Source organism: Enhydra lutris, unplaced genomic scaffold (assembly GCF_002288905.1).
Source record: "Enhydra lutris kenyoni isolate GAN:26980312 unplaced genomic scaffold, ASM228890v2 scaffoldscaffold30, whole genome shotgun sequence".
Taxonomy (NCBI): domain Eukaryota; kingdom Metazoa; phylum Chordata; class Mammalia; order Carnivora; family Mustelidae; genus Enhydra; species Enhydra lutris.
In genome coordinates this window covers 22,547,038-22,562,171 of record NW_019154114.1, presented here as the reverse complement: position 1 = coordinate 22,562,171, position 15,134 = coordinate 22,547,038, and the positions used below count along the sequence as shown (strand labels likewise).

Genomic DNA, 15,134 nt, shown 5'->3' with positions numbered 1-15,134 from the left:
GCGGAGGTGGCCCGGCTCTGCGGTGGCCGGTCCGCGGCCCGAGGCGTGCTCCCGGGGCCCTCTGCTGTCCTGAGCCCCGGCTGGCCCGGCGGACGGCGGGCGCTGTCTCCCCGGCCGTGAAGGCCCGAGACGGGAGCACCCCGCAGGCGCAGCGAACAGGTCACGCAAGGCCTAGGTCGCGCGTGTGCGCACGGACCCGGCCACGAACACCAGTTCGCGCCCCGAGGCCGCCCCGGCTCAGCCGCCCCGACACCGCCCCCGCCCGGGACACCTGCGGCCACGTCCACTCACGGGAACTCGGGTCCAAGAGCACCGCCCGTCCGAAGGTCCGATGGGGCAGCAGCCGTGGGGCTCGTGGCGCCGCATCCCGGCACGAACCGAACCGCGGATGGATCAGCGACGCGGCTGCGCGCGGTCCGGCATCTCCCCGGTTTGGGCGTTTCTTCACGACCAGCTCTCGGCCGTTCTCCGCGGGAATGAGGCGCGGAGACGCCGCAGCTTTCTCGGACGCGACGCCGCTTCGGAGTCGCTCGGCGAACCGCAGGCCTTAACCACCTCCTCGCCCGGGTATCCCGCGCGCCCCCCGCTCTGCCACCCTAGATATGGCGCCCACGCCCCTCCCAACATGGCCGCGGGGCGGGGCCTCCGGCGGGGGTGTGGTCGGGAGCCGCTAGCCAATGGGGCGGCGGCGGGGCGCAGGAAACGGGGAGGTCGCGCAGGCCGCAGCCAATGGGGAGGCGGCGCGGGCCGTTTGCCGGAGCCCGCGGTGGGATGCGGCATTCCCGCCATGTCGGACCCGCGCGCGCCGGCCGCGGCCTCGGGCTCGGGCTCCGGCTCGGGCTCGGGGTTCGGGGGCCGCAGGAGGACCTGGACCGAGCTGCTGGGTAAGAGGGCGTCGGGGCCGGGAGGTGGGTGGTGCCGGGCCCGGAGACCCCCTTCGCGCCGCAGCCTCCGCCGGCGCGGTCCCCGGCCCCTGCGCCCCGGTGCCCTCTCCCGAACCCCAGGCGTCGTCCCGCCCGCCCCTGGGCACCGGCGGGGCTGGCCACCAGCTGGCCGGACGGGCAGGGACAGGTCGTACGGGCCGGGGGCAGAAGGTGCAGCGCGGGCGTCCCGCAGCCCCAGAGCCCGGGGCCTCAGGGCCAGGCTATGCCCCGGGACGCGGGGTGCGGGCGCGGTGCTGTGGGCGGACCAGACCACACTGGGCTTCCTCGGCTGTGGCCAGCGTGTCCCGCTGCCAGGCGGCCCGCGCGCACGCGTGTGTGTCGGGGCCGGCCGGAGGGACCGCCCTCGTTCCCGGGGTGAGCAGGTATGAGTGCGGTCCGGTGGGGTGAGATCCGGAGCCCAGGATCCAGGAAGAATTCTTGACACGGCTTCGGTGCACAAGGGCGGTTTATTCAGGCGCGGGGACAGGACCCGTGGGAAGACAGGGCTACTGCCCGGTGACCCGAGGAGTGGTGGACTTTATCCTCGGGAGCTGGGGAGCTGAGGACAAAGGGGGTGTTCAGAAGGGCCAGCGTGCGCGAGGAAGGCTGTCAGGGTGTCTGTCAGGGTGTCGGAGGCCGCTCTGTGCTGTGCTTGTTCTCCCTCCCGAGGCGCCCACTGGGAGCTTCCGGTGAAATGTCACCTTTCTGCTCTCGCACGTGCCTGTCGGGGAGCTCTAGCGTTAGAACAAGTTCCGCTTGGGGTACAGCTCCTTTCCTCCGGGCCTCCCCCAGTTTTACGGAGGACAGGCAGTGTCAGGGCTTGGGGAACTGAGTTACGGGTCTTTGGAAGTTAGGCTGTTGGTAGGAAAGCCTCTTCCTCCTAAATAACTAGGACATTTGTGAACCTAGGGAGACTCCGCTCTTGGGGGACTGTGATCTCTACAAGCTAACTCTTTGCTCTTCCTTTGGGGCAGCCAGGAGCGTCTGAGGACTGTCACATAGAACCCATGGGGGGCGGGGTTGCGGGGTGTCAGCTTCTGCTTTGTCCTCAGCTAGCCTTTTGCTCGCTCATGAGGGACACTGGCGGAGGCCTTGGTCCCTTCCTGCAGGAAATGGGCGTCGATCCGGAATGCACAGGAGCCCCGTGGAGACAGTGGGTCCCCGGTGTGCCTCTCAACAGGTCTGGAATGTTCCCGAGTCTGGTGGAGGGAGGGTTTCAGGAGTGCTCTGATGTGTGCACCTGATTTCCCCACAGCGGGAAGGGTCGGGAGGCAGCCGCCGGGTCCCGGAAGGGAGCATGAGCTACGGGAATCAGCCGCGCGCCTCCTGAGACGCCATCTGAACCTGAAGGACCTTCTGGTTGAGGTAAGAATTGGTTGGCCCCAGCCGAGGCTGATCTACACGAAGAGACACCCGGAAAGCCCCCTGAGCTTCTGGGAGAAGCATCTGCTCCGTGTTGACCAGGTGAGAAAGAGATCGTCAGCGTTTATCTTCTGGGACGTGAAGTAAGTTTAGAGTGGATGTAGTTTCTTTCAGAAAGCTTTGGCAAGTTTCACTTTTTAAAAATGTTTATTCAGGGCATCTGGGTGGCTCAGTCCATGAACTGTCTGCCTTTGGCTCAGGTCGTGATCCCGGGGTCCCGGGATCAAGCCCTACGTTGGGCTCCCTGCTCTGTGGGAAGTCTGCTTTTCCCCTTCCCTTTGCGCACCCCCCGAGACAGATTGTTTTTATGCACATACAGCTTGAACTTTAACTAGAGTTCTTTGTGTTTGGTCTCTAGGTAGAAGGTCCTGCATGTAAAACTCTGTGTCTCGATCAGTTGATGGGTCCCGAGGCCTCTGCCGGTCCTTCTAGTTCATTCATAGGTAAGATAGAGCTCAGCTTTCTGAACACATACAGTTACGGAACAGCTTTCTGTAAAGTGACCTGGACCTGCTTGGGGCGCATTATAAGGCTGTTATTTAAAAGCAGCGTTTGACTCAACGTGGGACTCAGAAGCAGGAGGAGCCGAAGTGTCCCTTGGAAAAACAAGAGACTGTAATGTGTACCTTGTTTATGCAAGTGGGAAAACAGGTTGTGCTACATTGGAGAGAGCAGGTGGGAAGCCAAAAGGACAGGGTTGGGAGTATTTCAGGACATTTCAGTTTGAGAACAACGAGATCAGGGAAGTTCTGTGGAATAACAAAAAAATCAGTTATTTTCTGGACATTCACATTTTTATTATGAAATGACTGTCATTTCGGCATGGTATTAACTAATTCATTAATTTGTCTAAAGTATCTACTAAAATAACTGTAGACAGACTCACCTTGAGCCCTGATCACTACAGGTCTTTGGTGGGTCATACTGATTTTCACTGCCCTGTGTTTGAATTTCACCTCTTAGTTTCACCATTCTGGGGAACCAGGCTCAGCCACACGCTTTTTTTTTAAAAGATTTTATTTATTTATTTGATGGAGAGATAGCTGGAGAGGGCACACAAGCAGGGGAATGGGAGAGGGAGAAGCAGGCTTCCTGCTGAGCAGAGAGCCTGATGCGGGGCTGGATCCCAGGACCCTGGGACCATGACCTGACCAGAAGGCAGATGCTTAACCAGTTGAGCCACCCAGGCACCTCACCCTGTCAATTTCTTTTTTTTTTTTTTTTTTAGATTTTATTTATTTATTTGACAGACAGAGATCACAAGTTGGCAGAGAGGCAGGCAGAGAGAGGGGAGAAGCAGGCTTCCTGCTGAGCAGAGAGCCCAATGTGGGGCTCGATCCCAGGACCCTGAGATCATGACCTGAGCCGAAGGCAGAGGCTTTAACCCACTGAGCCACCCAGGCGCCCCACCCTGTCAATTTCTTAATAGAAATTTTTTTTCGGTGTTAAGTTGAGGTTCTTTATGTATTTTGGGTATTAACCCCTTATCAGATATGTCATTTATAAATATCTTCTCCCATTCAGTAAATTGCCTTTTTGTTTGATTGATGGTTTCCTTCATTGTGGAAAAATAATGGCTAGAAATCAACATTTTCTCCTCTTCTAATAATTCTAATAATTTCTTGACCCCAGTAGTTGATAATTTCTAATATTGTCATTTGGAATCTTTGTAAGTACTATTAATTGTTTTAATTTACATATTGGTATGTGTTTTCAGGGCCCTGAAGATAATGGGCATGTGCTAGAGTTTACTTTTCTTTTAAAAAAAAAACAAACCTTAGTTTTGGAAGTCAATTACATTAGAAAGCTATTTTGGGGGCGCCTGGGTGGCTCAGTGGGTTAAAGCCTCTGCCTTTGGTTCAGGTCATGATCCCAGGGTCGTGGGATCGAGCCCCGCATCGGGCTCTCTGCTCGGCAGGGAGCCTGCTTCCCCTTCTCTCTCTGTCTGCCTCTCTGCCTTCTTGTGATCTCTGTCAAATAAATAAATAAAATCTTTAAAAAAAATTAGGAAGCTATGTGCTTGTAGGCATTATCTATTTTCAGGCTTTTCAGCATTCTTTATTATTATTATATTTTAAGATTTTATTTATTTGACAGAAAGACACACAGCGAGAGAGGGAACAGAAGCAGGGTGGTGGAGAGGGAGAAGCAGGCTTCCCCGAGAGCAGGAAGCCAGACGTGGCTCGATCCCAGGACCCTGGGATCAAGACCTAAGCCCAAGGCAGATGCTTAACGACTGAGCCCCCTGGGCGCCCTGATTTCTTACTTCATGGATCGTGGACCAGGGGCTGGGTGCTCAGGAGGCTGGTAGCTACAGCTGAAAAGGCTTTTTAAACCCTAGGTCTTCTGTTTTAGACGCAGTTTGTCTCGGGGTTTTTGTTCTGTCTTTAAGGTTCTGCTTTATGGGATCAAGCCTCGAAACTGGGTGTCCCAGTGGCTGTGCTGTCTAGCCGGACAGTGGTGTCCAGCATTGTGCAGATCTGTGCGTCCAGTGGCGAGCCCTCCCAGAAGGTGCTGCTGAATGCAGAGCAAAGGGTAAGACGCGGCGCTGGGAGCTAATGGTACTTACTCGTTACTTCTGAGCTATTTGGCGTAATAGGACATTTCTTAAATATTGTTTCAGGTAGTTTATTTTTTGCTTTTTTTAAGACTTAATCTCTCTTTTCAGAAGAAACTGTCTTCCTTGTTGGAGGTGGCTCAGTATTTATTAGCTCATAGTATGTTCTCCCGTCTCTCCTTCTGTCAAGAGCTATGCGAAGTCCAGGTAAAAATCTGACGTTGTGGCTCTGCCTCTAGGGGCTTCTCAGGCAGTCTCGTGTTGAGCGGAGACAACAGAGTCCCAGCATGTTCTTAGGGATTCCACCAAGCATCTCATTAATCACGGGTGGGAGGGGAGGCATTCAGCTCATGTCTCTGTGGGTGGGGAAAAAAGTGCCTTCAGTGACCGTATATGTCAGTATTCACCCATCGTTAGTAATGTTTATCAGACTGTACCGCAGAAACATGGTCTCTCTTCTTAGGTATAATTATGAACCATTTCCCATGGTAGTATAGTAAAGTAGAACATTATAATTAAAAATATTTTTATTCTGTTTTGAAGCATTTTGAATTCAGTAGGTTTACAGATTTTTGAGTAGTTGAAAGTACTCAAGGTAACTCGTTATTAAATGAGATCAGTAAGAATATAGTGAAAGGAAAGGACAGCCCAGGTGATGGTGCGTTCATGGTCCCCGCCATTCTTTTATCCAGCATACTTTACGTATGTGTCTATAGCTGTGTCAGTGTTGCTGTGGTCCCTGTGCTTGATGGCGGCTGTGTAGTTGGAGGGAGGGCAGCCGGATGCCCGTGCGTTGCCATGACGTAGGTGTCCACAGGTGTGCAGGGAAGAGTGGATGGCTGCATGGTTGGTGGCAGGAAAGGCTTTGTAAGAGAGCTGGCAGCTGCACGGGGTGTGGAGGAGGAGTGCCGTTTTGTTGGGTGAAGGCGAGCTGGACAAAGTAGGCCATGGGACACAGGAGACTTGAGCAAGATGTCCCAGGGACAGGGGCAAGGGTGCTGTGGTGCAGATGGGGGAGCTCGCTGGGACAGAGAACAAGAGACACAGATACCAGGTTATAAGGGTCCTGTGCTGTGTCCAAGAGTCTGGGCCTTTGTTCTGAGAGCTGCGAAGAGCCACCAAAGGGTCCAAAGAAGAAAGAAGGTTGCCATGTCCAGTTTGTACTGTGGGATCTTGTATTGGCCACAGGGGACTAAGTCCTAGAAGCAGGTGACACTAGGGACTGGACAGGGTGCTGGGGTTGGGGAGGTGAAGAGTGGGAGTAGTAAGTCTGAAGCCACAGTGACCATGTACGTGTTTGGGGCTGTGCCTGTCACTCCACCCCAGTTGTCCGTAGGGTCCAGGAGTTCAGTGTACGGCTCTGCACTTTGTAGGAAAATGTGTGCACGAAAGACGTGGACTACTCTTATTTTCTTCAGAATTCTTTGTTGCTTGAAGCTGTGTGGCGTCTTCACGTACAGAACATCGTGAGCCTCCCGGAGCTGTGGGAAAGGTAGTGTACCAGTGATTATTTTACCTGACCTTAGTATTATAGGACTTACTTTTTGTGATCTAGTGTATTATGATTTATTTATAAATCAAAGCCAAGGGGCGCCTGGGTGGCTCAGTGGGTTAAGCCGCTGCCTTCGGCTCGGGTCATGATCTCAGGGTCCTGGGATCGAGTCCCACATTGGGCTCTCTGCTCGGCAGGGAGCCTGCTTCTCTCTCTCTCTCTCTCTCTGCCTGCCTCTCTGTCAAATCAATAAAAAAAATCTAAAAAAAAAAAAAAAAAAAATTGTTTATAAATCAAAGCCAAAAATCACTGAGAGAAACTTTTCATTATTTAAAGAGAACATTTGTTATAATCAAATTCTTTGTCATGTACAAACTTGGTAATGTTTTCTTTGTATAAAATCTATCATAGGAGGGATACCTGGGGGCTCAGTCGGTGAAGCATGTGCCTTTGGCTTAGGTCGTGATCCCAGGGTCCTGGGATCGAGTCCCACATCAGGCTCCCTGCTCAGTGGAGAGCCTGGTTCTCCCTCTGCCTGCTGGTCCCCCTGCTTGTGCACTCGCTCTCTCTCTCTCAAATAAATAAAAATATTTAAAATTTTTTTTCTTTTAAAGGGGATGCCTGGCTGGCTCAGTTGGAAGAGCATAAGACTAGATTTTAGGGTTTTGAGTTTATACCCATGTTGGGTATAGAGATTACTACAAAAAATAAAATAAACTTCTTACCTAGAAAAAAAAATTATTTTTAAAGACTTTATTTGAGAGAGAGAATGAGAAAGAGAACGACATGGGGGAGGGTCAGAGGGAGAAACAGACTCCTCCCTGAGCAGGGATTCCCTGTGCAGGCCTCGAACCTGGGACTCCAGGAAGATTACATGAGCCAAAGGCAGTTGCCCAACCAACTGAGCCACCCAGGCACCCTGAAAAGAATTTTTTTTTTTTTTTTTTTAAGATTTATTTTTTTGTCAGAGAGCATGAGAGAGACAGAGAGAGTGCACACACACAAGCAGGGGGGTGGCAAGCAGAGAGAGAGGGAGGCTCCCTGCTGAGTGAGGAGCTGGAGGAGGGACCTGATTCCGGGACCCTGGGGTCATGACCTGAGCTGAAGGCGGCAGCTTAACTCACTGAGCCACCCAGCCGCCCCCCCACAGAAAATTAAAAAAAAAAATTTAAAAAGAGATATTCAGATAAATATGGTTGATAGAATGTGTGTACCTACATTTATTTCCTCCTGAAGTCCCATCAAGAGTAAGGAAAGTGACTTGATTCAAAGATAACCGCTTACAGAGGGCAGTAGAAGAGAAGAGAGGAGAAGCAAAGTTTTGGAAGCAGAAGGCAGAGAGACCTGTGATAAATGACCGAGGAGGCTTGAGATAGAATTGCCCTTAGCCAGCAGTGTGGTGCTCAGTCTGTTCCTAAAGGACTGCAGGGTGGGAGAGCTGAGCACCCCTGCCAGAAGGTGGAGGAGGGTGACTCAGTATCTCTGAATGCACATAGAGGAGGCCTTGGGAGCTCTGGCCTGCCATGCTCTCGGCCATGCTCTCTGCCACGCAGAAAGCCAGAGATGGGTATATTTGTCATCAGGTCAGGAAAAACTGAGTGTCTAATTTGGGGAACCCTGAAGCACTGTTGAAAAGTCTGTGTTGAAATCAATGGCGTTGTGACGCATGGGTCACATCTCGATTTGAAAAGTTGAGTCTTCACCTTAGACCAGAAAAATTCTAGGTAAGTCACAGCGGGAAAATGAGGTTATGAAAGTACTAGAAGAAATCATGGAAGATGACCCTATAATCTTGGAGCAGGAAAGGTCTAACTATGATATAAGGCCCAGGACTTAGGCTGACAAACTTTAACTATGAAAAACACGTTTCTTGACCCATGTACCTGGGCATAGGGGGATTTAAACAAGTGTCCAGATTGGGAGGGGAAGAGCGAAGCTGTCTGCAGGGGACTGCCTCTTGCTATTGAATAGCCTAGGGAACCCCTACTGAGAAGTATTAGCACGTCAGCAGCTTTCGCAAGGTTGCAGGAAACAGCTCCAACATTCAGAATCAGTTGTGTTTTGTTTTATTTTTTTTTTTTAAGATTTTATTTATTAGAGGGGCACCTGGGTGGCTCAGTGGGTTGAAGCCTCTGCCTTCGGCTCGGGTCGTGGTCCCGGGGTCCTGGGATCGAGCCCCGCGTCGGGCTCTCTGCTCTGCGGGGAGCCTGCTTCCTCCTCCTCTCTTTCTGCCTGCCTCTCTGCCTGCTTGTGATCTCTGTCAAATAAATAAAATCTTTAAAAAAAAAAAAAAAAAGATTTTATTTATTAGAGAGATGGAGAGAGAGCACAAGTAGGCAGAGCAGCAGGCAGAGGGAGAGGGAGAAGCAGGCTTTCCACTGAGCAGAGAGTCCAATACGGGGCTCGATCCCAGGGCCCTGGGATCATGACCTGAGCCGAAGGCAGCCGTCCAACTGACTGAGCCACCCAGGCGCCCCTCAGTTGTGTTTTTATACAAGAACGTGAACAATCTGAAAAGGAAGTTAAAATTTCATTCGGGCCCCTGGCTCTAAGAGCTAGAGAAACAGACATTCCCTGCTTATGGACTGGAACACCTGACATTGTTAGGAGGGCAGCGTCCCCCACGCCCCCAACACTGACTGATGCATGCGGCTTGATCTCCATCAAAACCTAACTTGGCTTTTTTCCATACATGGACAAGCTGATTCTGATACCGAAGTGGAGGTGCAGGGGGCCCTGAGTAGCCAAAAATTCTTCAGAGAGAACAACATTGGGGGGTCCCAGGTCCTGTTTTCAGAACTTACTATAGAGCTGGCCTGTGGTGCTGGCCTAAGGGTAGACCTAGAGCAGTGCGCCAGGATTTCCAATCCAAATGTAAAGCCCTACATTTCTGTCATTGTTTTTTTTTTTTTTTTTTTTTTTTTAAAGATTTTACTTATTAGACGACACAAGCAGGGAGCCCAATTTGGGGCTCACTCCCAGGACCCTGGGATCATGACCTGAGCTGAAGGCAGACGCTTAACTGACTGAGCCACCCAGGTGTGCCCATCATTAGTTATCTTTTTAAAGCTTTATTTACTTATTTTAGAGAGCACAAGCAGGAGGGGCAGAGGGAGATAGAGAATCCCAAGCAGACTCCATATTGAATGCAGAGCTCGATGCAGGGCTCGATCTCACAACCCTGAGCTCATAACCAAGAATCGGATGCTTAACCCACTGAGCTACCAGGTGCCCTGTCAGTTGATTTCTGACAAGGGTGCCAAGACATCAAATGGGGGAAATGGTCTGTTTTACAAATGGTATTGGGACAACTGGACATATACATGCAAAAGAATAAAGTCAGACCCATGCTCCACACCACACGAAGCAACTAAGTCATCGTGCATCCAAGACCTAAAGCCCTAAAATCTCTAGAAGAAAATCTAGGGTTACGTCTGCATGAGCTTGGATTAGGCAGTTGCTTCCTGGACAGGATGCCTGAAACTCATGGAACAAAAGGAAATGTAGAGGGAAAATTAATGCTTCACCAAGTTATAAAACTTGTGTCAACACTGTTAAGACCATGAAAAGACAGTCCATAGAATGGAAGACATTTTTTGCAAATCACGTATCTGATAATCTAGTATCTAGAATAAAGAACTCTTGTAGTTCAACAATAAAAAGACAACTTAATTACAAATGGACTAAGGATTTCAATAGACAGTTGTCCAAAGAGGGTACACATAAGGCCAAGCACAGGAAAAGGTGCCAGACGTCGTTGGCCCCAGAACAGTGCATGTCTGTCAGGTGAGGACCCCCCCACCCCACTGCTCCTGCTTCCAGATCCAGGCTCCCCAGATGGTTCTGCATGGCTGAGGCCCTTGACCAACGTCTGTCCTGTGACAGCCTAAAATTGCTGCTGTTTTCTTTCTTTCTGATTATTTTTTTCCCCCAGGTAGTAGTCAGCTGTTCCAGTTATGCTCTTTAAAAATGATTCTTTTTGGGGCGCCTGGGTGGCTCAGTGGGTTAAAGCCTCTGCCTTCGGCTCAGGTCATGATCCCAGGGTCCTGGGATTGAGCCCCGCATCGGGCTCTCTGCTCAGCGGAGAGCCTGCTTCCTCCTCTCTCTCTGCCTGTCTCTCTACCTACTTGTGATCTCTATCTGTCAAATGAATAAATAAAAAAATAATAAAAATGATTCTTTTTAATGCCAGTAGCAGCTTCCCCGCCATCTCTTGGGTGTCAGTGGCCCTCTCCTGACGTCAGGGCACGCCCCAGGGGGCTGCCAGCTGGTTCTCAGTGCTTAGGCTTCCTAGTGAAGTGTGTGTGGAAGAAGAGGGCCTGATGGATTCGGGACGGTGGTGAGCCCGGGGTGAGCTGTGTGCTTTGTCCCTAGTCATGCCGACACGCAGTCCACGGTTGCGTGGCTCTTCAGGGACCTGTGCCTTCTGTGTGAGCAGATGGAAGCGTCCACTCAGCACACAGACATCGCCCGGACTATGCTTTCTGGTAGGTGCACACCAGGGCAGGTTCATGGGCAAAGTTGAGGTCCATGGGGATGCTTTCTGCTGCGCGGGTCTGTGGGAAATGGACAGGCCCACCCTAGCCTAGGAATTTGGAATGGAACCGTCTTTACCTGGGCCTGTTCCATGGGTCTGCTTACCCCTGAATGCTGTGCGAGCTTTGATACAGTCCGTCAGTTGCCCCATTGTGTTTGGGGGCCTATCACTGGTGTGTTTAAAATACGCAGATTATGACCTGCTGAATTGGGAGGCACAACCACCCACATGGGGTTGTCAGGTAGCTTTCTCAGCACCCAAGCTCCCCCTTCTGGGAAGAGAAAACCCCCAGAGCCATGTTGACTGGAGGTGTGGCTTCAGGGCACTTACGGAGAGAAGTCAAGTCACAGGAATTTGTACTTTCAGATCCCAGAAAAGGAGGGGTGTGGGGAGCTGGGGAAGCCCACAAGCGAGGCAGAGGCAGAGCAGGCACCTGTTACTTGTACGGTGGTTCGGCCTGAGGCCACTGACTTTATGTAGATTCCATTCTAAGCAGTTTTTTTTTTTTTTTTTTTAAGATTTTCATTTATTTGACAGAGCACAAGTAGGCAGAGAGGCAGGCAGAGAGAGAGAGGAGGAAGAGGCAGGCTCCCTGCCGAGCAGAGAGCCCGATGTGAGGCTCGATCCCAGGACCCTGGGATCATGACCTGAGCCGAAGGCAGAGGCTTTAACCACTGAGCCACCCAGGCGCCCCCCTAAGCAGTTATTTTAAAACGTGCTCAGAAAAAGCGAAGTAGAAACTGTGGCAAGCATGCTGAGCTCACGGCCTGATCTACACATCAGACTTGGGTGAGAGCAGGGGCGCCGTGCTGTCCTGGACAGCAGCTCAGAGTGGCTGTCTCTTGTCACATTTGTTTTTCTGGGTGCATTTCCCTTAGAGTGGGCCCTATCCCTGGCTCCTCTCTGAGCCAGCAGATCCTGGCCATTGCCAGGAATGTCTGAAGGACAAAATGTACAAGTAGAAAATTAGATGAGAAGTGGAATGTTCTGTATAGGTAGGCTATGAATTTTTTTTACATTGCAGAAGAGGTGTTCCTTTTTCCTAAAACTTTCTTGGTGATGGATGTGAGCTCCTTATGAGTTCCTGAGTCTAGACTCAGAGTTTAAGTTTAAATCGAAGATGAGACAAAAAATCTTCTGATCTTTTCAGGAAGTAGGAGTCTGTTTCCTGCCTTGTTCCCCAGAATGTAATGCTTCTGGTCCTTCTAGAACTGGCCTTACATTATTTGTTTAGGAGATTGGCTGGAGAGACAATCCACAGGAAAACTTAGATGCTTTTTTTTTTTTTTTAAGATTTTTATTTATTTATTTATTTGACAGAGAGAGAGAGAGAGGGATCACAAGTAGGCAGAGAGGCAGACAGAGAGGGGGAAGCAGACTGCCCGCTGAGCAGAGAGCCTGATGTGGGGCTTGATCCCAGGACCCTGAGATCATGACCTGAGCCGAAGGCAGAGGCTTAACCCGCTGAGCCACCCAGGCACCCCTCCCCTTTTATTTACTTATTTTAAAGATTTTATTTATTTATTTGTCAGGACGTTGGGGGGCACACAAGCGGGGGGAGTGGGAGGGGGGGGAAGCAGACTCCCCACTGAGCAGAGAGCCTGAGGGGGTCTCGATCCCAGGACCCCTGGATCATGACCTGAGCCGAAGGCAGACGCTTAACCGACTGAGCCACCCAGGCGCCCCCCCCCCCCCGCCGCCACCTTTTTTTTAAAGTGATCTTTACACCCAGCGTGGGGCTCAGACTTAACACCCCTGAGGTCAAGCGTCACCCACTCCACCGACTGAGGCAGCCAGCCATCCCCAGATACTTTGTTTTAAGAGAAAATTCCTTCCCATAAACTCGATTATGAGTATTTCCCTTTCAAATAGAGCAGCGAGAAGCAAAGTCTGGTTCAGGAAGGTTTGGGTTGGTTGGGCCAGTGAAGGCGTGTGCGTGGGGAGTGGAGCGGGAAGAGGAGACATGGGTGTGCACCTTTCCAGGTGTGGGGAAGTCGGTGCCCTGCGTGATCCACGGTGTGCATGTCCGTCCTCGGGTTTTGTGGTTTTTCAGATTTTGTGCAGTTGTTTGTTTTGAGAGGATTTCAGAAAAACTCGGATCTCAGAGGTGTGGAGCCTGCACGCGTGGCCCGGGTAAGAACGTCTAGATGGAGAGTCTGGAAGTGGCTTGTGACAAAAATGGAAGTTCTTAGACCAGTGACCCCACATGCATCTATAAGGTTTTTTTTTTTTTTTTTTTTTTTTTTAAAGATTTTATTAGAGAGCACAAGTGGCCAGGAGGGGTCGGGGGAAGGGGCAGAGGGAGAGGAAGAACACGGCGGATGACATGGGGCTCGATCCCAGCATCCTGGGATCATGGCCTGAGCTGAAGGCAGATGCTTAACGACTGAGACCCCAGGTGCCCCTCATCTGTCAGCTTTGATGGGAGATCTGTACTGTTATTTTCCTGAGGTGCTCCCCTAGTGCCATTACTCCCTATGTCTAGTGGACGTGAGGAAATGGAACAAAGCAGGGATGTCTCCCGCCATTTTCTGGTTTCCAAAGTTCCTGCAGGTGAAAGCCTTCAGCACGTCCCAGAATTGGAGAGCTTTTTAGCAGCAGAACTCTGTGCGGACCCCGTGAGCCCCAGGCCGTGGGAGGCCGGCAGGGTGAGGCCGGGGCCCGGGGCCACGCTGAGAGAGGTCCTGGGGATCGCGGCAGATCCTTGCAGGAAGCCTGCCTTTTGCTCGGTTGGGTCTCCCCCATGTCGGGCTGTGTGTGGAGGCACTTTATCATTTGCCTGTAGGGTGACCGCTTGTTTCCCTGGGCAGCACCGAGGTGAGTAACCGTGGCCCATGTTCTACTTTGACAGGTTGCGGTGACCGTGCTGCAGAGGATGCTGGTCTGTGAGTTGTCTGTGCCGAGCCCCAGGCTGGGCAACAGCTAGTTGGCTAACCAAGGGTTCCCAGGGCTTCCCGCCTTTCCACTTCAAGTCCTCACCCGAGGTCACCCTCAACCGTTCGTCCTTTCGGTTGTCCGTGGCTTCGCATTTAGTGTCGGGGCCGTGAGTGACAACGTGTTAACGGCTACCCAGGGAAGCATTTTACTGCTTCCGACATTCGATGGATTTAAAAGGCTTAAGTCTTTGGTACCATTGGATTGTTTGGGGGACCTGTACTCTTGGGGGGTGTAGGAGGCCGACGGGGTCTCTTACCTGGAAATTGAGGAGCTTCCCTTTCTCAAAGACTCACTACCTGATTTGTCCGGGAGTAGCTGGTCAGGGGTCATTTTTGGTGGATTGTGAGGCTGAACTGTTGTGTTTTCTGTTCCCACCGCCTGTCGTCAGTCACTCTCGAGGCATTGGCCACCGGGCCGCAGGACGAATCCCCAGCGTACAGGACAGTGAAGAACTGGTACGTCCTGCAGGCAGGCCTGCTGGGCTTGCGTAGACCTTCTCTTGAAGGTCCGGGTGTCTGAACCACTCTTGGAGCCTCAGCGCCTGGCTGCTGCTCATGGTTCTCTGCCACTGGGACAGCGTCCAGGGAGGACACCCGCTGGAGAGCACTGGGAGCCCTCTGGCCCACCTGCTTCTGAAGATGAGGCGGGAGGCTGGCCGGCCCCCTTCTGCCTGAACCCTCTGTCACCTGGGTGTCTGTACTCCTGGTGTGAGCCCGGATTCCCACCAGGGCACCACTGGAGCGACCTTCTCACTGGGCTCTCCCCCTGTGCCAGTGCCCCATGCCCTCTCCTCCACAGGAGCCTTCTCTGCTCCCCAGGGCTGGCGCTTGCACGTCCCCGTGGTCACGATTTTGCCACATCAGCTTTCTGCGTGGCTCTATGGAGCCACACATTAGGATTGGTCATTGGGGGGTCGGGTTTGCTCCACAGTGATGGGGGAGGCTGGCCTGGAAGCTGGTTCTCTCCTGGGAATCCAGGAGAGTTTTCCCACATTCCCAGGCCTTGCAAATCCCTCCAGCTGTTCTGCCTCGATTCCGGTTGCTTTAGTGAGCTGGATCGTGCCGCACGTCGATCGCACTGATCACGCGGCGTTGCGCTCTCAGTTTTATGCATTTTTATAACTGGATTGCTCAAACCCATGTCCTGAGAGTCAGAGAATCACTATGGATGTATTTGTTTCTTTTTAAATTTCCTTTTTTTTTTTTAAGTCTTTTTTTTTTTTTTTTTTTAAGATTTTATTTATCTATTTGACAGAGATCACAAGTA

The 15,134-nt window shown here is 51.8% G+C and overlaps 1 protein-coding gene across 2 annotated transcripts in view; it reads left to right on the top strand.

The window, feature by feature from the left end:
• Positions 1 to 787: 787 nt before the first annotated feature.
• LOC111152747 (Fanconi anemia complementation group A) overlaps positions 788 to 15,134 on the top strand; it is a 61,563-nt gene continuing 47,216 nt past the window's right edge. The window contains exons 1-10 of one of the 2 annotated variants that reach the window (XM_022511346.1): positions 788 to 884; positions 2,179 to 2,288; positions 2,704 to 2,788; positions 4,738 to 4,880; positions 5,014 to 5,109; positions 6,321 to 6,394; positions 10,769 to 10,881; positions 12,985 to 13,064; positions 13,783 to 13,816; positions 14,257 to 14,323. In XM_022511346.1, the coding sequence (XP_022367054.1) occupies positions 788 to 884; positions 2,179 to 2,288; positions 2,704 to 2,788; positions 4,738 to 4,880; positions 5,014 to 5,109; positions 6,321 to 6,394; positions 10,769 to 10,881; positions 12,985 to 13,064; positions 13,783 to 13,816; positions 14,257 to 14,323 (899 nt within the window). Of the gene's footprint in view, positions 885 to 2,178; positions 2,289 to 2,703; positions 2,789 to 4,737; positions 4,881 to 5,013; positions 5,110 to 6,320; positions 6,395 to 10,768; positions 10,882 to 12,984; positions 13,065 to 13,475; positions 13,580 to 13,782; positions 14,324 to 15,134 lie in introns of those variants that run through there. The other variant, XM_022511347.1, reaches the window with a different exon arrangement.